At 60.1% G+C, this 21,506-nt stretch overlaps 2 protein-coding genes across 4 annotated transcripts; one reads left to right on the top strand and one right to left on the bottom strand.

Annotated features, from left to right (window-relative positions):
• The first annotated feature begins 41 nt into the window (after positions 1-41).
• C11H20orf204 (chromosome 11 C20orf204 homolog) lies at positions 42-8,167 on the top strand. 3 transcript variants are annotated; one of them, XM_065691810.1, is made up of 6 exons: positions 42-292; positions 1,282-1,371; positions 1,485-1,784; positions 4,417-4,551; positions 4,696-4,758; positions 4,841-5,788. In XM_065691810.1, the coding sequence occupies exons 1-6, from the start codon at positions 257-259 to the stop codon at positions 5,177-5,179; spliced, it is 963 nt and encodes a 320-aa protein (XP_065547882.1). In that variant the 5' UTR covers positions 42-256; the 3' UTR covers positions 5,180-5,788. The 3 variants fall into 3 exon arrangements, with proteins under 3 accessions (XP_065547882.1, XP_065547881.1, XP_065547880.1); XM_065691809.1 differs by lacking the exon at positions 42-292 and having other exon boundaries at positions 303-1,371; positions 4,841-4,993; positions 5,697-8,167; XM_065691808.1 differs by lacking the exon at positions 42-292 and having other exon boundaries at positions 303-1,371.
• A 3,149-nt stretch (positions 8,168-11,316) lies between these two features.
• LOC136020581 (ammonium transporter Rh type B-like) lies at positions 11,317-12,705 on the bottom strand. The gene has a single exon (XM_065691798.1). The coding sequence runs from the start codon at positions 12,703-12,705 to the stop codon at positions 11,317-11,319; it is 1,389 nt and encodes a 462-aa protein (XP_065547870.1).
• Positions 12,706-21,506: the final 8,801 nt, after the last annotated feature.

Genomic DNA, 21,506 nt, shown 5'->3' on the forward strand with positions numbered 1-21,506 from the left:
GGCTGGGAAGAGTGGGCCTGATAGCAGAAACCTTGGAACTTATCAGGCTCCCACCACCCTGGGAGCATATCTGCTGGTGGTGGTTACACCAAGTTGTGCTGCCAGCAAGGATGAGGAGCCTGTCCCTTACCACTGAAGTAGAAACGGTTGGTCTTGGAGTGCAAGCCTCTTTTTGCTTGGGGTTTATAATGGAAACTCTTGTGCTCTCTCTTGAATAGCTGTGGAAGTGTCTGAAGCTGCATTAAGGAGGGTGTAGATGACGGATATCCCATGGAGTTGTAGTTTATCAAAGGTAAGTGAGAGCCACTGGGGGTTGAGAGACTTGCTCAGGGATTTCGTGCTGTCACTGGCATCCTTTCTGTATGGGCAGGAGAGGGTAGATGTGGGGAGGGAATGTGCCTGGACAAGGATTTCATGACTGAGCCAGGCATGAGGAAAACATGTTTAAAAGTAGTTTCCAGCATGTGCTGTCCTTCAGCCCCTCGTGCTTCTCACATGGCTTCTACTCTTCCTCCATACTGTGATCCATGTAAGTGCTTGGATGTGGGGACTCTGGCCCACTGTTGTAGGCAGGGTGTGCTTCCTGGGGTAGTGATGTGCTTGGGAAGGCTGAATGCCAGGGAAACGTGGATCCCTTTGCCCCACAGTGCTCTCACTTAGTGGCTCTGGAGTTGAGGTGGGGAAGGCTGCTTGGAACCACACTGGCCTGGCTTTTCCTGCTGGAGAGATTCCTGCCTTGTGTTTGGAGCATCTCCTGTAAGCCAGATACTGTGTGTGTGGCCATCGATTGGAATCCCCTGACTCCAATGGCAGCACCGCATTCCTTAAGGATTTATCGGGGAAGGCAACCCCAGAGCCCTGGGCTTGAGAAAACCCATGGGAAGGACTTTATGGGAGTTCCTTGTGGGTGCCGAGAGGAGGGATTATTCCCAGTGCTGCACTGGGGTGTGCTGGAGGCCTCCTTGCAGCACCGAACTCCTTTTGCCACTCTGTACCTGGGGTACATTCTGGGGTTAGGTTTGGTTTTTGGTTTAAATAACTCAACTTTTAGAGCCTCTTCATGTTTGTGGCTTCTTGGTGGTTTTAAACTGGGTTATGGTACCTGGGGGTTTTAACTGTATAGTGCTCAGAAAACAAGTTGTACTGCAGAAGGCGAGACCCAGACATTGCTGGAGTTTCCTCTTCACATGGAGGACTGTTCCTGCCAAGTTGAGAAGAGGTGGATTATTCAGCCACTGGTGTTATCTCTCGCTCCAACGCCCTCATCCTCCTCTTCAGCAGAGCCTTGCTCCTCTCTGTCCATTATTTTCCCTCTCTACAAAAGCAAATGATCCGGAGCTGGGGCAGGGTCCAGCGCTGATGCTGCTCATGGTGAGAGCTTGGAGGGGAAGCCGGAGGGGGAACTGTGCCTGCACACAGGGGTATGGTCCCTGAGGGGTCTCACTGCACAGCCACCTCTGCCCGCGCTTGCTGTGTGGCTGTAGGTGGATCCCGAACGCACCGATGACCACAACCAGGTAGGAGCCGCAGTGCCCGGCTCCGCACCCCCCCCCCCCCCCCAGCACCGAATGCAGGCGCGCAGGGGCACGGACACGGCTCCCTTTGTGCCGGTCCCCGCTCCCCCCCGGGCGCCGGGACCGGGGCCGGGCCGCCGTGTCCCGTCCCCCCCGCGGCGGCCGGGCCCGTCCCCTCCCACCGTGGAGCCAAGTTCAAACCGCGGGCCCCGGCGGAGCAGGACGCGGCCGCGGGAGCCGCCGCAGGGAGCGCGCCCGAGGGGCTCCATGGTGAGTGCGGCGGCACCGGGACGGGACCCCCGGGGGGCTGGGGGGGGGGGCGGTTCGGCCCCTGGGACCCGCAGCACCTGGGATGGGGCTTGGGAAGCATCCGGTTCTCCCGGGATGGGGCTTGGGCTGATCCGGATGGGCACGATTCGGCTGGGAAAGGGCTTGGACCAGTCGGAAGGGGCTGGGGAGGGATATGATGGAGCTGGGAGCTGGGTGGGAGGGTTGCGGTGGGGTAAAGGTGGGAATTGGTGGGGAGGGGGCTGTGGTCTGGCTGGGAATGGGCTGCTGTTGGTTGGGAAAGGGCTTGGACCTGGCTGGGATGGAGCTGGAATGGGGCTTGGACCTGGCTGATCCCAAGGGGGAGAGCATTAGGTCTTCCTGGAACCGTGGCATGTGCTGAGGCTCTGGGTCCCCTTGGGTAAAAGGGGGTTTGGGACAGGATCTGTGTGGCTGGAATGAGCTGGGATCCCCAATGGGACCCTAATGGGAACCTGGGAACTATTCCTCGTGTCCAGGGCTTGCAGGAGTATGCCAGGAGCTGCTCTATCAGTAATGGTGATTTCCTTATCTCCTGTATTTGCTGGAGGATTAGAGCCGAGGAAGAGATTAGCTTCTCCTGCCAGGGACAGGCTCTGACATTCCTGCTCCTTCCCTATGGGAAGCGATCTGCCTGCCCGTATCTTACTGCTGCAGGGATAGGGGTGAGGGGGAAGGAATAACCCCAAGTCAGCCACTGAACTTAGTGTCCTCCATCCTGAAGAATGGGAAGGAATGGCCAGGACTGGGATTTGCCGGCTTCATCCCTCTCATCACTGCTGCTTCCCAGCTCTCTGAGGGCAGTGGGAAGCACCCACTGCACCCCTGAGCCCCCATCCCGCTGCTCATGGAGCTCTTTTAGCTGCGGGGCTGTGCTCCCTCCTGTGCCGAGCGCTGGGAGTCCAGCGCCAGGCTCGGCTGCCTGGGAATGCTGTGCTTTCTGCTGGAATTTGGTCCCAGTTGTTTTATAAGGCACTTCAGGGAAGTCATTCCCAGTTTCAGAGCGAAATTGCACGGCCTCGTCTTCCTGGAAGAGGAGGTTTCCTGAGAGCAGCAACCCTTAGACTTTGGACAGGGTGTCCTTATGGAAGCAGCGCTCTCCTTTGGTATCCCTGAGGATTATACCCCTGGCTCAATGCTGAATCACCTCTGGGGCGAGATCCCTCTGTGGGCTTGCAGAGAGCAAAGCCAGCAGCATGGGGAGGCTCTTCCCGGTCTTTCCTGGCCTCTGGATGGGGCCCGGCATGGCTCTACTGGAAGGCTCGTGGTGATGAATGCAGCTGAAGAGCCCAGTGGGATTGGTACCGGTTGTGCATGGAATTGCTCATCTCTGCACATCCAAGGTGATGCCTGTGTCCGTGGGTTCCCAGCCTTGCAGGGGGCTGGATTCCACCTCGTGTTAAGCTCCCATCTCCTGTTGAGCTATGGGAAGGTGGGAAAAGGTTTCCTCACTCTTTTGGAGCCGGGACCAGCCCATCATTGAGCGGGATGCAGGTTTTACAAGCCACGGGGCAGGATGGATGGGCTCAGACTTCCACAAGGGAATGACTTTTCCTTCCGGCTTCTGTGAGCGAAAGGCCAATGCCAAGGGCCAGAGGTGGCTGGGATGTTGGTGAGCCCACAGGGATGCGAGCTGTGGCTTGGGGCGGGCAGAGCTGTGCCCGTCCCCTCCTCATTGCTCTGCTTTGGCCACAGGGATTGCATAGTTGGAAGGAGCTGAGCTGCTTCTGCCTGCCCAGACCTGACCCTGCGTGGGGAGAGGAGGGTCAGGGGGGTGATGCAGACACCAGGATGGGGCCCATGGAGAGCTGCTGGCTCCTTTCCCGGCAGAGGCTGTGTGTGCATCGGGGTTCCCATCCGTGCCCCACTGCTGTGGGGCTGGTCAGATGTCCTGGCCCCGGTCACTTGAGGCCGCGCTGGCTCCTCTTCAAAGCGCCGGGGTTCATCCCTGCTCCTCCAGCTCGGATGCGCGTGTTGGGTTCCAGAGCTGGGGAGAGCAGGGCCTGGTGCTGCTGCTGCTGCCTGGGACGCCGATCCCTGAGCCAAGGGTGAGCGTGAGCTGTGTGGGAGCTGGAAATGCTGCGCCGCCGCTGCTGTGCTGTGGGGTGTGCAGAGAGCATCCCGATGGGGTGCCTGAAGCGGTTTGGATGGAGATGTGGAGGTTTGCTGATGGGAAGCAGGCGGTTCCTGACCCCCAGCCCCTCTCCAATGAGCAGGGCACATCCATTTCCATTCCCCTCGATTGCTGCTGGTTGGGGGGCTGGTCTGGAAATGGAATCCTAGAATAATCAGGGTTGGAAAGGACCTGGAGATGCCACAAGCTGGGGAGTTACTGGGAACTCTGTTGGGGTAGAGAGTAGAGGGATAGATCCTACAGACCTGTGAGGATCCTGGCGCAGCTCTTTGCCATGAATCTGCCTGATGGCAGCAGGGAGCTCAGTGTGTGCCATGGGTATGGACTGGGATGAAGGTTCCTCAAGGTTGAGCCCCATCCTGCATCTTCAGGGACAGGGGATGGGTCAATGGGGGCTGTGTCAAGGGGATGGAGGCAGAGCCCGGCGCATCCCTGGCTGACACCGAGCCCTTCCCCGTGCAGATTTCCCCCCGGGCGCTCTCCTGCGCTGTTGTGCTGCTCCTGCTCCTCACGGTGCTGAGCAGAGGCAAGAGGTGCAGCATCGCCAGGATCCTCCGGCAGTACCGCGCCGTCATCTTCCACGAGATCCAGAACCTGGTGAGTGCGCTCCTGGGAATGCCGAGCTGGATGCGGCCCTGTGGGATCGAAGGAGGAGCTTGGAAGCTGTTTAAATGGGGGGTTCCTGCCCCACCTTGGAGGCACTGATGCTTTGGGATGCCTGACCATGCTTTATGTCCTCAGAAAACCCTGAGTGGGTCGGTGGACAGGAGCGGAAGGGCCGGCCCCGCTTGTCGCTCGGATAAGGTGAGCACTGAGCAGCATCCTGGGCGCTCAGCCCCCCGGATCCATTGATCCCCCTTCCCCACCGTGCGCTGCTCCTCTCCAGGACCAGAAGATCCTGTTCTCCATCTACAACATCACCATGGCCCTTTGGGAAGCGGCCGCCGGGTCCCTGCGCGGCCCTGAGGAGCTGGCGCTGTGGAAGGTGGCCAGGAACACGGAAGTCGTGTTCAGGGGGAGCTGCAGGAGCATCCGCAAGGTGGGAGCTCGGCCCCTTCCCAGTCCCCCCATGGCTCCCAGTCCCCCAGCACATGGGGCAGAGCCACCCCCGTTGTGTGCTCTCGGGCTGCCCATAGGGAGTATCGAGGCTCCGGCTGCAGCATCCCATGGTCCATGCTGTGTCTGTGGGTGTGGGATGATGATGGCACATCCCAGTGAGCTTTAAACTGGCTGGGGAGGGATGCCCAGCAGTGGCAGTGTGGGACAGGCTGGTGGGGTTTTTCCACCAGCTCCCAAGTGGGTTTGTTCCCCCATGCCATGGGTGATGGGAATAGAGCATTGTCCTAGAGGGATGCTCACCCAGTCCTGCTCTCATTCCTGGGCTCTCACAGGCAGGAACTGGGATTTCTCCCTAAAGGGCTACTCTGGGCTCTGCTGGGGAAACCCCATCCATGAGGATTCCCTATGGCAGCCGCCAGCAACTCATTAACCAGTGGGGAAACCCCAGGGTTCTGCCGGTGCTGGGATTCATCCTCCCCATCATCACCGGGGCAACGGGCTGAGACAAACCCTGCCTGGGCTGTGCTGGTCAGCAATGGGGACCCAAGAGCACACCCTCACCGTGCCCCCGTGCGGTTTGGCCACCCCATCCTGCAGCTTTGCCCATACAAACCCTATCAATGGTGGCTTTCATCCCCTTTACTAACCCTGTGTGATGCTCCCTCTGCACGCTGTGACCGCAGAGCCCTCCTCGCATCCCGGCTCAGCCCTGGCACAGGGGACATGGCCGCAGGAGGAAGATGCTCCGGGAGGTCGGGAGGAAGGCTCAGAGGCTGGTGACCTGCTGGGAGAAGCTCTATGCCCTGCACGCACTGCACCGGGTGCCCCGGGACTCGTAGGGATGCTCTTGCCATGTGCCGGAGGGATGCGCAGCTCCGGCATCGCGGCTGCCGGTGGCTGCTTTGGAAACCTGGGGCACTCTCAATGCTGAAGGCAGCGGAGATGTTGAATTCATCCTCCTGGTTCAAGTGGTACCCAAGGACCAGCCCCATTGCATCCCTGGCAGCTTGGTTTGCCATGGGATGGCTGTGGTGGGAAGCTGGAACGCCAGGAACATGGGAAGAAGGGAGGGAAGTGCCAAAGAAAGGAGGTGAGGGGTTGGATTCCTCTGATGCTCCTGGCCCTGCATCTCCTGCTGCTTTCTGGGGGACAACGGTTGCTTTGGGGGCAGAGACAGGACATGGGGCTGTCGCTGGATGCGGGACCACTGCGTATCCATAAGGCTCTGAGGGGGGCCAGGCTGTGGAGTGGGACCCGTGTCCGTGCTGCGCTGCTGGCACACAGAGAGCAGCCGGGTGCCCACAGTGGATGGGGAAGCCGAGGTGCATCACCGGGTGCCCAGGGGAAGCCTGGGGAGCACTGGTGCCCATGGATAAACAGCAAAACCCATGGCAGACACAGGGGCTTGAGGGCAAGGCTCAGCCCGTGGGATGTGCAGCACTGGGGGACCCGGTTGCTCAGCACCATGCGTGCCCTGGTACCCTGTGGTGAGCTGAGCCTGCAGGGATGTGGTGGTTGAGCTGAGGAGCATCCTCCTTTATCACCGTGCTCTGCCGGCGCCCCGGGTGGCTCCCGCCTCCCTTCTTGGGTCGCAAACACTGTCTGGGAAGCCAGAAATAAAACCTGGAAGCCCTTTGGGTGCGTTGGGGCCTTGGGCTGTTGATGGGGTTGGTGTGGTGCATGGACCGGGCATGGCACAGCAGTGGGCACTGCTCAGTGTCTCTGTCTCTGTCTCAGTGTGTGCAGGCCTGGCTACTGGGGCTCCATCCTTCACCCTTATGCATGATGGTGGAGGCTGCTTGCCCCTGCCCCAGCTTCCTCAGTCCTTTCTCCATCGGGGTGGGTGCTGTCATCACAGAACCCCCGCCTGGTTTGGGTTGAAGGGACCTTAAAGCTCCTCCAGCTCCAACCCCTGCCCCGAGCAGGGACCCCTTCCACTGGAGCAGCTTGCTCCAAGCCCCTGTGTCCAACCTGGCCTTGAGCACTGCCAGGGATGGGGCAGCCACAGCTTCTCTGGGCACCCTGTGCCAGCGCCTCAGCACCCTCACAGGGAAGAGCTTCTGCCTAAGAGCTCAGCTCAGCCTCCCCTCGGGCAGGGTAAAACCCTTGTCCCAGCCCCGCGTGGGGCTGCGGGGCCGTGCGTGGAGGACACGAGGTGGCAGCAGAGCGCTGCGCGCTGCGCGGAGCCGGCCGCTGCCGCGGTCCCCAGCGCGGTCTCATCCGTGGCCCCGGTCCCGGCAGGGTGCTCAGTGGGTGCTGCTGACCAATGGGACCCGCACCCCTGCGCCTCGGGGCGCCTTTCCCTGCGGGTTCCCAGCATCCCGATGGCATCGGGGGATGCTCGGGGGTCCTTGCCCACTCCTTACCCCTAGGACTGGGCTGGAAGGAGCTCCCCCTGGGGTTTAGAAGGATGCAGGCAGGGAGCAGGGTTGGATGGGGTAGGACAGGGACCCCGGTTTGGGGTGAGAGCAGGGGGTGTTGCTCCTGTGGGGTCCCTGCAATGGGATCAGGTCCCAGGAGATGCTGCCTGCGTGGCATGGGGCAGGCTGGTGGAGGAGCTCATTGGGGAGCTGCAGTTCCAATACTGGAGGCCACGCTCCCTCCTCCCCACTCCATCCTCATCCTTCGGGCATGAGCACTGCTGCCTTTTCCTCCTGTCTTTCTGAGGCTTCCTCAGGAGGGTTTGCACTGGTTTAGGTTTGGGGTTTTTCGCTTATTCCCAATCACTGCCCCCACGTATCTCACCCTACATCCCACCCACATCCCCAAATCGCTCTATTGATGCTCGATATCCCATGGATGGGGCTGGTGATCTCACGGGGGTGTTGTGCTTCTCCAGGCTGTGCTGCAGGAACTGGGAATAGGGGAGGTTGTGCCTGATGCTGGTGCTTCAGCATCTGAGTGCGGGGAGGAGGCATTGCCACGCTCGCCATGAGCTCACCACGAGCTTGCTGCTATCACCGGCTTTGGGGAGAGGGAAAAGGGATCCCGGTGCATCTGCGGCAGGAATGAGTGCATGGAAAGGAAGGAAAGAGTGAAGGAAGAGGCAAAAGGGAGGGAGGGGAAAAGCGAGGTCGCGGCGCTGGTGGAATCACAGCGAAAACAGCCGGAAAAAGGAAACGGGCCCCGAAAAGTCAAATAAAAATAGCAGCGAGCCCAAGTGTGCAGCACATGGAGTGAGCGCATTTCCTCCGCGGGCAGCACCGCACGCTCCCGCCTGCTCCGGGGGGGCCGCTCTCGTGTGGCTCCAGCAGTCGCTGCTGCCATGGTCCCCTGTCCCCCCACCACCACCACCAGGGCCGTGCCAGCCCCTAAGGGCCGTGCGTGCCTTGCACAAGCTGGCCCCGGCCCATGGGGATGCGATGAGCTCGGGCACGGTGTGAAGGCTGAGCACACACACACGTGTGTGTGAGTGCAGGGGGGGATGCGGTCACTGCGCCCTCATCCCTGCGCTGGGCCGTGCGCCGCGGTGATGGCCCGGCCAGATGCAGCCGAGCGCTGAGCACACGCGGACCCAGCTTCCTGCCCGCGCTGCTTGTTTTGCAATCACGGCAGGGTCGGTTGATGGGGACAGGGATGGGGACTGAGGCTCCTCACCAGGACCAGTGCCCTGCATCCCAACCCCGCTCTGGGCTGAGCTCAGAGGCGGCAGCAGCTCTCAGTGCGCTGGGGGGGCCGTGCCCAAGGACCATGCTGGCGGCTGCCCTATTTCCACAGAGGCGCATTTCCCCCCCATCATTGTCCCACCAAAACGCAGCTGCCCCACAGCCATCACCCTGTCAGGGTGCCAGCAGCCCCCCAGGATGCTGTCTGGGGGGTTCCTTACCCCTATGAACCCCCTGCTTTGGTCCTTGGTCCCTTGGCAGCCCCGGCGCTGGGGGCACTGGCACATGCGAGGCTGTGTCTGTCGAAGCAGAGCAGCGTTTTGTTCTCTCCCATCTCCCTGCAGCATCGTAAAGCTGTTGAAAGCCCAGATTTATGGTGTGATAAACGCTAGGGGCTCTGCTGAATGTTTTACTGCTCCATCCTTTGGAGAGCAGCGGGGAGAGCCGGGCGGCACACCCAGCAGCATCGCTGCCCGGCTCCAGCTGCAGGACAGCGCATCCCATGGGATGGGGACGGCTGGGAGCCGTGCTGTGCCCCAGGTGGGTCCTGGCCTTCCCCCCCCCACCCCCGGCTATGGGATACCAGCTGCCTGAGCCTCTGCGGGCAGTGGGGAAGCGCTGACCCCGCAGCACATCCCGGTGCTGGAGGCATCTGCAGACCAGATTGAGCAGCGCCGTGCCGGGGTGCCCGCGCCAGGATGTGCCAGCCCGGAGGAGGGGTGCGCCCCGGCCCAGCTCCGGGTGCTCTCCCTCCCCGCATCCCCATCGCCTGCTCTCCCGCTGGGTGCCGCAGGCTGCTCGGCAGGAGGCTGGGAAGGGATGGGGATGCTGGATGCTGCTCCGGAGCCAGCAAGAGGGATGCAAGCCCCGGGGATGTGCGTGCATTGTGTGTGTGTGTGTGTGTGCGTGTACATGGGTGCATGTGTGACCGTATGCGTGTATATGGGTGAATGCATGAGAATACATATATGTGTGTGTATGGGTGTGTGCATGGATGTGTGTTCATGTGTGAGCGCATGGATGTTGGAACTGGATGAGGTCCCTTCCAGCCCAAACCATTCTATGACTACACGTGTGCACACAAGTCCCTGCACACCCATGGGTGCCTTTCCATGGCCGCTTCCCAATGGATGGCTGCAGCCCGCAGTGCCACCACCGGAGCCGTTGGAGCCGGCAGGCCTCGGCATGGGGGGAAGCAGCGGGACGGGATGCCGGGCTCAGCGGGAGCGCCGGCTCGCTCGGAGCCTGGATGCTCCCGATCCCTGTCCCCGATGGTATCGCAGCATCCCAGGGCAGACACTGGCTCCAATGGCTCTTGACACCCAGCAGGAGCCAGGCAGCGGCGAGGGGCCCGGCTGGACCCTGCTCCATGCTCACGATGCTTCCCAACACAGGGACGCATCCACGCCAAGGGGCCGAGAAGCCCGAGGGCTGTATTGGAGGCCGGGGGGGTTGGGACCACGCTGCCTCCCATCACCGTGGCCCCCGGCCCCGCTGTTCAGCCCGCGGGGCCCATTGTTGGGGCTGGGGGGGGGGGCAGGAGCGCTTTGTCAGAGCTCGGCAATGTTTTATTCTAACAATTCCCCAAACCCGCCGGGCCCCCGGGCCTGGATGTGATTATTGGAGGGCGAATTCCCCAGCATCGCTCCCTCTCCGCGCCGCTCCGCCTGCGGCCGTGCCGGGCAGAGCGGATCCAGCCCGGCTCCCATCGCCTTGGCTTCGGGGACCCCCAACCATGCCGAGAGCCCCCTGCTCCTGTGGCCAGCGCTGGGGGGGGGGGGTGTTGGGTTGTCCCTGGCATTGTCTCTGCAGCAGCGGGATCCGTGGCAGCGCAGGGGCAGCGGTGACTCATGGAGGGGGATGTGAATCACAGCCTTGCTCTGCGGGCAGGATGCGGCCCCGCGCTCGCCGCATGCCAGCGATGGACCGCAGGCTTTGTCCTCCGCGGGGTGGAAGCGGCTCCTTGCCCGGGGAGGGATGGGATGGGATGGGATAGGATGGGGCTGCGGCTCTTCCTCGGGGCCTCGCAGCACCCTGGGATGCTGGCACAGCTTTCCCGGCCCCATCTTTGGGGTGGGATGAGGGTGCTGCAGGGTGTGGGTGCCTCCTGCCCCTCTCTGAGGGTCCTCTCAGTGCTTGGGCTGGATCCTCATTGCTGCTTGCTGTGGCGGTGGTGAAAAAGCTGGTGCCTCCCTTGGCAAAATGTCCTGGAGAGCCGATTGCCCAGCGAAGGTTATCAAATCCGTGTAAAATCCCTCGCTCGGGGCCGGTTCATCTTATTCCATCTCACCCCACTGCTGCATTTCCACCCTGCAGGCAGTGGATGCTGAGTCCCCATCCCGGAGCTGAGTTTTGGGACAGGCACCATGGGTGATGCTGCTCATGGAGAGAGAAGCAGCCGGTGCTGGTACCCTGCAGTGGTGCCATCCAGGTTAGTGTCCATCCAGAGGGGGACACCCTGAGTGTGTTGTTGCTGGGAATGGATGGGTCCTGGAGGCAGCCAGTGCAGAGGAGGGGGTTCATAGCCACAGGGTGGGATGATGGAGGAGGGATTGGTGCCATGGTGCTGTCTCGGCTCTGCCAGCATCCTCAGAAGCTGTGCAGGGGCTGGGAGCAAGCAGCATCTCCTGCCTGCAGCTCCTCGCCAGCGATGGGGACAGAAAGGGCCGAACCCTCATCTGCAAACACACCCCAGTGCCTAAACCTGCTCCTTCATTGCCAGAGCCCCTTCCTCACTGGTGCTGCCCATCCCCGTGCTCTCAGCCTCCTCCTGGACCTTAAAATGCAGCGAGTCATCGAAGCAGAGCCGCTGCGGCGGCAGGGCCAGGCAGGGCATCCGGAGCGCGGCACCGGTGAGCAGCCCGGTGAGCAGTGAGCCACCAACAGCCAGCATCAGCCCCATTGCCTGGCACAGTGCCTGCCACCCTGCCCCACGGCCCCCAAACCATCCCATCACCACCCTCTCGGTGGCATTGCCTCCAGTGGGGGAGAAGTGGTACCCAGCGGTGACATCGGGTACCACCAGGATGACCACGGTGCTGGCTGCGGCTCCGAGGATGCCGGGCAAGCCGTGGAGGTTGTGGATGCCGCATTGGTCCCGCAGTGAGAGCTTCCTCGCCAGGAGAGGGGTGAGGAACCTGAAGCCAAGGAGGCAAATCATGGCTGAGAGGCTCCCCAAGGCAAGGGCAGCCCCTGGTGCCACGGCCATGTCAGCCACCGCGCCGATGGCCACCCCACCGGCCAGGCTGCCGTTCTGTAGGTGGCCAGGGCTGAGCTTGCCATCCCTCTCCATCAGGCTGGAGGCCACCACGGTGGTCACGGCGCTGGCGCTCATGGCCAGCAGGGTGTTGAGGATGGCGCGGTGCTGAGCATCCCCCGGTCGGCAGAGAACAGCCACAAAGCTGGGCCAGAAAACCCAGAGGGTGAGCATCCCAACCAGGGACATGAGGTCGGAGCGGGGTGTCGGGGTCTCCTTGGGATGCACCGGCTGCTGTGCTGCCCTGAACAGAGCCTTGGACACACCGAGGCCGAAATAGCAGGAGAAGACGTGGATGGTGATGGTGCCCCCCACATCCAGGACACCCAGAGAGGTGATGATGGCCCACTCGCTGGTGAGGTAGATGGGGACTTCACACATGGCCATGACGAGGAGCTGGCAGGGACTGGTCCTCCCCAGTATGGCCCCCGTGGAGATGAGCACTGTCACAGCAGCGAACTCTGCAGTGAGGATGTTGTGGAGGCCCAAGTGGACCTGGCCATGATGGAAGCGATGGAGCAAGGCCTGCAGCAGCAGCGCCCATTGCATGGAGAAGTTGAGCAGGAGGAAGTTGTGGGTGAGGACGCTGAGCCCATAGCGGGGCAGGAAGGTCAGTAAGAGCCCCAGCCCCACCACCAGCATCACCTGGATGTCCTGGAAGAAGGGGAAGATGCTGTAGAGACGGTTGGCCACCGAGCTGGCATCTTCTGCCTGCGCCGAGGGCTCATCGTAGGTGACGAAGAGGGTGAAGAAGAAGAGCAGAGCAGCCTGGAAGAGCCCCAGGGAGAGGGGCAGGAGGCGGCGGGGGCTTGTGGATGGTGTTGTGGCCATCCCGGGATGGACAGGAGGGGACAGTGACCGGCAGCGCTCTCAGGGTGAACTCCACTCACTCCGACACCTGGGGTTCTATGGCCACAGTTAATTTTTAACCAAAGATACGAGTTTATGTGCCAGAAGAGGAGATTTTCCCCTTCCCTTCTTCAAACACAGCGCCCATAAATTACCCATGTGCTCTCGTCTGGCCGCCATAAAACGTGGATGATTTTGAGGAGAAACAAGAAAAACCTGCCGTGGAGCAGGGAAGGACCAGGGATGCGGGTACCGTGGCATGAACCCCATTTAACCCATCCCTACCTGCCAACAGGGATAACACCCCCGAAACCCCCAGGGTGATGCTGGAAGCTCGGATATCCCAACTCCCAATCCAGCTCTGGCGCATCCCACCCGGAACGGCTCTGGTGCTGCCGCCACCCCGCTCTACGGGATGATGCCCCTTTTCTTTGCCCAGCAGCTGCCTGGATCATCCGGAGCTCCAATCTCAGGACCCCAAAGCTCATTTTCTCACAGGTTTGCATTGGCTTCAATGGCTGGGAATTCATTAACAATCAAGCGTAAGAGAAAAACAAAGGGCAGAGCAGCCCAGCAGCTCCCCCCGAGTTTCTGGGTTGCTGCTTTAGTGACATTTTTGCCAGTGAAATGTCTGGAAAAAAAAAAAAAAAAAAAGAAAAAAAAAAAAGAAAAAAAGAAAAGAAATTAGGAAAAAAAAAAAAAAGGCAAAGAAGAAGCCATCTCTGAGAACCACAAGAACAAAAGGCAGAGGGGTTGGTAAATATTTGTTCCAGAGAGGAGATATTTTTGTGCTGTCCCTGATCTCAACACCCCTGCCGCGGGCGCTGGCTCCGCGCCGCTCTTCGTCATTGTTAGTGGAGGATGAGGCAGGCGAGGGCGCAAAATGGGAAACAATTGTTGGATAATGTGTGCGAGGCTCCCCTGCCAACCCCTCCCCGGGCCCGTTTTCAACCCCAAGAGGCTGGAATTGAGGGCAGTGGAGAGGAGGAGGAGGAGGTGCTTTGTAAAACATGGCGGGGGGGTGAGGAAGGGTTGTGTTGTACCCAGCGGTGGTGAGAGCTGCGGGGTTTGAGGGATGGGAGCTGGGATGCTTCGTACAGGGGTTGGGACTGGCTGATCTTCCAGGCCCCTTCCAACGCAAACCATCGTATGGTTCTATGGTTCTAGGTCTGCCCATAGCATGTCCCTACCACATGGATGGGGATGCTCATGGCAGTGGATGCTCCCACAGGGAGCCCTCGCCCAAGGAAATGTGACGCTGAGGTCCCCATGGTGCTGCATGGCTCTTTCCGTTGCCACCAGCATGGCTGGGGGTGGGATGGGATGAGTAGACAGGATGCTCCCATTGCCACAAAGGGGTTTTCAAGGACAGGATGCTCCCATTGCCACAAAGGGGTTTTCAAGGGGACAGCCTGGCACATTAAAACGTCGTTGGTTGATGGCTGGTGAGATAAAACCCAATGGTGATGCCTGGAGCAGGTAGTGCTCCTGAGATGGAGGGGCCAGGCTGCTCCTAAAGGGCTGGGAGAAGTGGTTTGATCCCAGCTGAGCAAGGGAGCTGCATGCAAAGCAAGGGCAGGGCTCCCTTCAGTGTGCCTGGCACTGGGGTGCTCACTGCTGAGCACTCGGCGCTGTGTTCTCGCTCCCCTCCTGCATCCCCACGGTGGCTCAGCCCTCCCCTTCCTGCTTTGGTTTGGGGCTTTTTAAGTGAGGTTAAATAAGATGCTCAAAGAAAAAGCTTTGAACAGATCGTTTACAAAGCCGAGCTTTGAAGATTTCAAGGCAATGGCACAGTGGCCTCCTGTGAAGAGAAGGAAGAGGAAGATGCTGGAGCATCCCAGTGCTGCTGGAGAGGACAAGCATCGAGCTGGGAGGTTTGGGATGTAAAAGCCCTCCTGGATCTGACTGAGATCTCTGGCAAGGGGCAGAGATGTGGGGACGCAGGAGGTTGGGGTTGGCAGGCACAATGCTGGGGCACGCACAGGGAAGCAGCAGTGCAGGGTCACAGGCTCAATGCCCGGAGGTGACACAACTCCTTATCTCCTTCAGCAGGAGATAGGGAATTGCAGGCTCAGCAGGATGTCCTCGGACACGTGCTCCTTTTCCACCTGGAAACCTTGCTCTGGCAGCACATGGGGCTTTGGGATGCTTATCCAGGCTCCAGAGGAGTGGAAGCCAGCAGAGGGGCTCCCTCCTGACCTGCAGCCCCTTGCATCCCACTCGCATCCCTCCTGCATCCCTTCTGCATCCACCACCTGGCTCTACTGCATCCACCACGAGGCTGAACCGTACCAGCACATGGAGACCGGGACTAACCACCACCACGCTCCTTTGCCAAGCTGTTGGGTACCACATCCCCTTCCCTTAGGGAAAAAGGCCATCCCATTTAGCCTCCCCGCTTCCCAACCCAGACCAGGTGCAAAGAGCAGCGACGCACCAAGCACCCCACTGCAGAGAGGGAGGGAAAACACCACCGGGATGCAGATTAAAAAGCAACCTTTATGGCACCCATAAAAGAAGGGCGAAGTTTCAAGAGGTCGCTGGGAAGGTGAAAGTCCCCCCTGGACCCAGAGCACCCCCAAGGACAGCAAATGATTAACCCCATGGTGCAGGGGTGCCATGGTCCTCACAGCAAGAACCCAGCACAGGGAGGAAGGTCCAGGTCCCTCCAGTAACATTATCCAGGCACAGAGAGTTCTCTTTCGGAGCCGGGACGGAGGAAGCATCTGGCTGGGGTGGCGGGGAGGGGAGCATGGAATTCCACCCCCCACGTCCCCCTTTCACTGTGTTTTATGGCAGCAGGACTCAGGGAACCATTTTAGCCTGATCCACGCTGGGGCTGCTCAAGGAGTTCCCTGCTGAGGGTTGGATACAAAGAAAAGCTGAATTAACCGAGGGTCATATAAGGCAACAGGATCCGACAGATCCGAGCCAATATATGCTGGCAACAGCCAGTCCATGGCACTGTGAGAAAACGCTCCTGCAAGCTTAACAAATCCCTATGGTCTAGAAAGTCATGTACAAGAAATTACTGATGAAGGGATCTAGTCATATCTGGATTTCCAGACGTTGGTCATGCTCCCGCCGCGTTTCGCAGGCCATATAAGTACATGGATCTGAATCCCGGGTGCTGGAGACCGGCAGGATTGTTCCGATCGTCTTGTCTGACCTCCTGCGTCAGACCAGGGCTCCCGGTGAGGAGGAGGAGGATGCTCAGCACAGCCGGCTGGTGGCGGTGGCTGGATCCTGCTGCCGGGATGGGATGGGGTTGGATGGAGAAGCCCGGAGGGGTGTGAGGGTTGGGAATGCCGGGGCGGCAGCGGCGTGGATGGGTGACTTCCACCCTATGGCAATGTGCTGGTACCCCAGCAGGAGAGAGCAGGAGCTCCGGCTGCATCCCAGCAGTGCGATGGGGAGGGATCGGCATCGCTCTTCTCCCCATCACCTCCTCCAGCTGCTTTCCCGAGCCCGGAGCACCCCGAATCTCCCCATTCCCTACAGATCCTGCTGGAAAACCAGGCTCCAGATGGAGCTACGCCTGGCTCCGGCTCCATCCCCTCTGTAGATCCCATATAAACCCTTCCTGGCGTCAAAGCAAGCACCACGAGCGCTTTAAAAGCTCCCGTCCAGCTCCGACCCTGTCAGGAGGTGGGCAGGGGGCCAGGCCCCCCCTTCCCCAGCCGGGTCCTACCGAGGACGATTTGGGGGGGGGGGGACGGGGACACACACATGCACACGACAAAGGGGAACAGACGTCACCCCGGCATCACGCGGTCCGAGTGGCCTTCTCCATCTTGTTAGCACATTGTGTAACACAACATGTGGAGGCGCTGGGACCGCACACGCATGAACTCCCTGACAGCCCAAACCGGGGGGGGGGGAGGAAAAAGGGGGAGAAAAAAATCAAAAACCCCCAAGAAAAAGAAAAAAAAAAAAGAAGAAAAAAAAAAAAAAAAAAAGAGAAAAATTGGGAAAAAAAAAAAAAAAAAGGAAGCAATTTAAGCTTTGAATCTTTCACACTAAAATGTTCTCATGGCTCCGCTCGAATCTGCAGCCACAGAGGCTTTGAAGAGCGTGGTATAAGGAGTGAAACATCTGGAAAAATTAGGATTAATGAAAACATAATTCCCAAGACTAAAGGAAAGATTAATCCTGCGTTGCCACTTGTGTGTTCCACAGCTTTTCCCCAGCTCGTAACGCTGAACTTATTAAATCGCCCTGAGCTGAGTTTTCCTTTTTCTCTCTTCCCTCCCCTATTGAGCCCAATGGAAGCGACTGATGCCAAACGTAACGATAACCAACTGTGCCGAGCAGCGTGCTCCCCCCCCCAACCCTGCACCCAGCAGCACCCACAGCCCATAGAGCCCACTAATGGGGGTCCTGCGGTGCGGGGTCCCATTGGGTGGGGGTTCTGTGATGGGGGGGTCTCTGCACCGTGGTGATGGATGCTGTGCCCTGGTGGGGCTGCACCTGCTTTCACGTGTGCTTATGGGCAGGATGGGGTCCCATTGGCTCATGAAGGGGGGGGTGATGGTGAGTTAAAGAATAGGTTAATGAATGTCCCTGCTCTGGTTTCAAATGCTCGAGACCGAATGGTACCAAGGTGGTGGCATCTCTTGGTGGCATTTGTGTAAGTGTGAGGCTAACCCCGGTGCTGTGCCGTGCCCGTGCTGGCCCAGCCCTCTGCTCCCCAATGACCGTGTCTCAATGCCACAGGGCCAGGCTTAGAGCAGGACACTGGGACACACCAGCCCTGTGACCTCTCATTGCGCTCTGCTCTGCCACTGCACCACGGTGATGGGGCTCACATCGGCTGAGCCCACCCCTGCTCTGCAGCACAGCGGAGGGACCGGCCAGGGAAGATGCTCTTGGGTGACAGGCTCTCTGTCCCTGTATAACACTGCAGCAAACCCCTCTTCCTTCAGGGCACTGATGCCACCAGCGCACAGCACACGAGTGCCAGCGATGGTCTGGGGGGGGGGGTCACATCCTGTTTGTCCCTGCAGCTTTGTCACCACGGCCGCTGCACTAAGGGATGGAGCCGGGGTCGGAGCGCGTCTGCCCCCGCTCTCTGCAGCAGCGCGGTGCTTCTGGAGGAGGGTGAAAGAAAGCAGATATTTCACTTCATTGCGTCTTCATCCGCCCCACGCTGGGCGCGGGGAGGCCGGGCAGTGCCAGCTCTGCCGAGCAGCCCACCGCAGCTCCGCCGGCAGCCGGAGCCGGCAAACGGCTGCCCCAGCCGGCTGCTGCAGCCCTGCGGGGACCGGGATGCTCCGGAGGAGCCGTAAGGGATGGGGATGGGGATGCAGATGCAGAGGTTATGGGGATGGGGAGCAGCACTCACTCTGTGAGTCCCTATTGGTGTTTGGGTGGGCTTCCCAAAACCTCAGGGGGGACCAGCTGTGGTTTGCATCCCCTCCTCATCCAGGCTGCAGCCAGCTGGGGCCAAAGGCATATCTGCCCTATGTACAGGGTGAAAAGGGTTCATTTGCCCCATGCACAGGATACAAAGGGCTCATTTGCCCCATGCACAGGGTGAAGGAAGGGAGCAGCATGTCCTGACCAGCCCCTACAGACGGGAAGGCTCCCGTGGGATGCACCAGGACCCCGCTGCCTCCTTCCCACGCTGCTCCGGTACTCCTGCTTGTTTTCCAGAGAGGAAACCGGGATCCCTGCTATTATTATGTTTCATGTATATATATATATATACGTATATGTATTGCCTCTATTCCCCCCGGTGCATGTGGGGCCCAGCTGGGGGGCAGCGGTGCCGGGTGCCGGCAGGACGGCGCGGGAGGTGCCCGTTGGCTGCAGTGGGGACAATGCCGGCAGCGCTCGCTGCTGCATTGTGTGTATGAGGAGGAGATGGATGAAGGTCACATCCTGCCCCTCTTCCGATGCCCGGCACCAGGAAAAAGCTGCGCTTTGTAAATAGCAAAACAAACAACAAACTCTTCCCCCCATTTACCACCTTTCCCCCTGCCCCGAGCACAACAACAACAACAGCCCCCGCGGCACCGCAGCCACCTGCTTGGGGAAGTGATTTCTCATATAGGCAGGAAAAGGGGCTCTAATTAAACCTGGGGTCAAGAGCATAAAGGGAGAATGGAGGTTATTTAGGAGTCCTTGAGTGGGGATGGAGGGGTGGAAGAAGGATGCTCCATGGGGCTGTGGGTGCCTCCATTGGATGGTGTTTTGGTGGACAGCCAGGGGTGTTTTGGCCCTGGGGTGGGTTGCAGAGCATCACCTTCCTCCTGCCAGTGTGTCCAGTGTGCCATGGGCAGGACACTGGACCCATGGCCACGGACATGGGTGTTCTCTATGTCAGGGATGCGCTGGGGGTGTCCCCGCTGTCCCCACGGGTGGAGGAATGAGCACAGGGAGCGTCACCCTCAGACCTACAAGAGCGTCCCCAGCCTTCAGCGAGATCATATGAGGTTCCTGTTTCACAAGACAGAGGATGGCATTTCCATTGTGCTCGCCGGGGATGTGTTGCAACGGGGCAGCCGCTTCCATCCTTTGTCCTCCTCCCCACAGAGGAGGAGTCTCAGCCTCTGCCAGGGTGACCCGTCACACCCTGGGCCCCCCCCCCCACAGCCACCAAACTCAGCTCCGCTGGCTGCAGCAGCCCTCCTGGTGGGTCCTGGCTATAGGCATCACCCGTATCACCAGCGCTATCTGGCTCCAAAGGTGCCTCCCTGTTGGGTGCCCTTGGCCATGGGGTTCCTGCCATGTGTGGGGACATTCCATGAAGGCAATGCCCATCTCAAGCTACTCCTAGAGCTGACCCACTCCTAGAGCAGGACTCCTGCCTAATTATCACAACCGGTTAACAAACTAGGGGCTGACCCCACCAAAGCCTAGCTGTGGATCCCTGGGTGCTGGCGGCAGCCCCAGCTCCCTTGGGATGATGCCACTATCCCTGCTCCACTCCCCTGCCTGCAGCGGGCAGCTGCCTGCTGTTAGGAAGCGCTGCAGGAACCTTCGCCCTTGGGTCGGGTGCTCCCAGCACAGACCCGCTTTCTATTCCCCAGCCAAGGCCCAGTGCTCTGAATATAAAGTAACACGGCATTGTTAGGAGAAATAATTAAACCCAACGAGAAGTTGAGCAGCAGCTGGGAGGGTGAATTCGGAACACGCTGGGCTGCCCGTAACCCTTCATGGGCAGGCATGGAAGGCAGGGCAGGCAGGGGAGCAGCATCCTGCATCCCAGCTCTGTTCCTGGTGCCTGCGGGATAGGAAGGGGAATTGATGGGCTCAAAGTATCCCAATACAGACCATGGGCAGGATGGGGAATGATTCCCCATAGGCAAGGGAACCAACCTATGAAACAGCAGGATTTAGGGATGCTGAAGGATGCCCCAAATCCCCACTGAACATGCAACATGGGGACCACTCAGCCCGAATGCTGCCCACCCCCATCCCCAAAGCATCAGGTCCTTTCCACAACCACCAATGGGACACAAGTGCCTCCCATCCCACCGGGCACACGTCCTCTCCCTGCCACCAGCATCCCACCGCTGAGCAGGGTACCAGTGGTGCCGGCAGGGATGGGGCCGCGGCCCCGGCCGCGGGCCTCGCTCCAGCTGGGCGCTGTTGTGTAAGGACTCCTGGGTCTCTGCGGCGCAGAGATAAGCCCAAGAATTCGCCGTCGGTTCCAAATATCCCGTCCGCTTCCTCCCGCCGTCCCCGCCGCCGCTCCAGCCCGCTTGTCTCATTTCCGCAGCAGCGCGCTGGGGACAGCTTCCTGCTCACCCCCCCCGGCCCCGGGGCGGCGGCGGGGGGCTGCGGGGAGGAAGGGCAGGACAATGGGCGCAGGCAGGGACGGGCAGCTGCCCACCTCCCAGCCTGGGGGGGTCTCTACTGGGTAAGTGGGGGTTCCTCAATGGTCTGGAATAGGGTTGGGAGGAAGAGGGGCAGGGCAGTGGGGCTGGCAGGTGGCAGCGGGGGGGATGCGGGTATGGCTGAGCTGAGATTGCGGATGGGGTTTCTTTCGTTTCCTTTTGTTGTTTCTTTCTTTTTTCCTGAAGGGTTTTGCTGTAAATCAACACAAGCTCCCCCCCGCCAGAGCATCCTCTCTGTGCTGCTGTGGGTGATACCAGCTGGAGGAGCCCCCCACCTTCCACTTTGCCATCACCCTGCCATGAGAATGGGGATGAAACCGGGTACCACTGCTCAGCAAAGCCCTCTGTGGTGGGGACCCTGCTCTCACGGGGAGATGAACCTCCCCACAGAGCCACTTCTTAGGGTCCCTCCATAAAACCATCCACCACAACCCCCCCTACCCCGGAGGCGCAGCGTGGGAGAGCAGCACCCCCAAGGGCCTGCTTCCACCTCCCAGGATCAGGGAGCTGGGATGCTGCTCCCGCATCCCAAGCCACAGCCGCAGCAAAAGAGGGGTTTGCCCTGGCTCTCTGCTCGCTCTGAGCCCAGCATCCTCCGGGCTCAGGTGGGATGGACCAGTGGGCATCCCTGCATCCCCCCCCTGGTTCTGGGGAGGGGAGAAGGCTGTTGCCCCCCGGCTGCCGGGCTGAGTGTGAGTGTTTACTCTCTGCCTTTCTCACCGCTCGCAGCGTGGCAGGAGTTATTCAAAGGCGGGCGGAAGCGAGCGCAGCAACTGAAACAACAATGAAAAGGAAATGGAGCTCGAAAACTTCTCCGTTCATAAATCAAGTGAACTGCAGGTGATCCCTGGGCAGGAGCGAGCCAGGGAAAAGGCATGGATCAGCACGGCCGGTGGCCTGGAAGCAGGGATAGGGGTGGTTCTGGGTGATGCTGGGGTT

This window comes from Lathamus discolor, chromosome 11 (genome assembly GCF_037157495.1).
Source record: "Lathamus discolor isolate bLatDis1 chromosome 11, bLatDis1.hap1, whole genome shotgun sequence".
In the NCBI taxonomy this organism is placed as follows: Eukaryota; Metazoa; Chordata; class Aves; order Psittaciformes; family Psittacidae; genus Lathamus; species Lathamus discolor.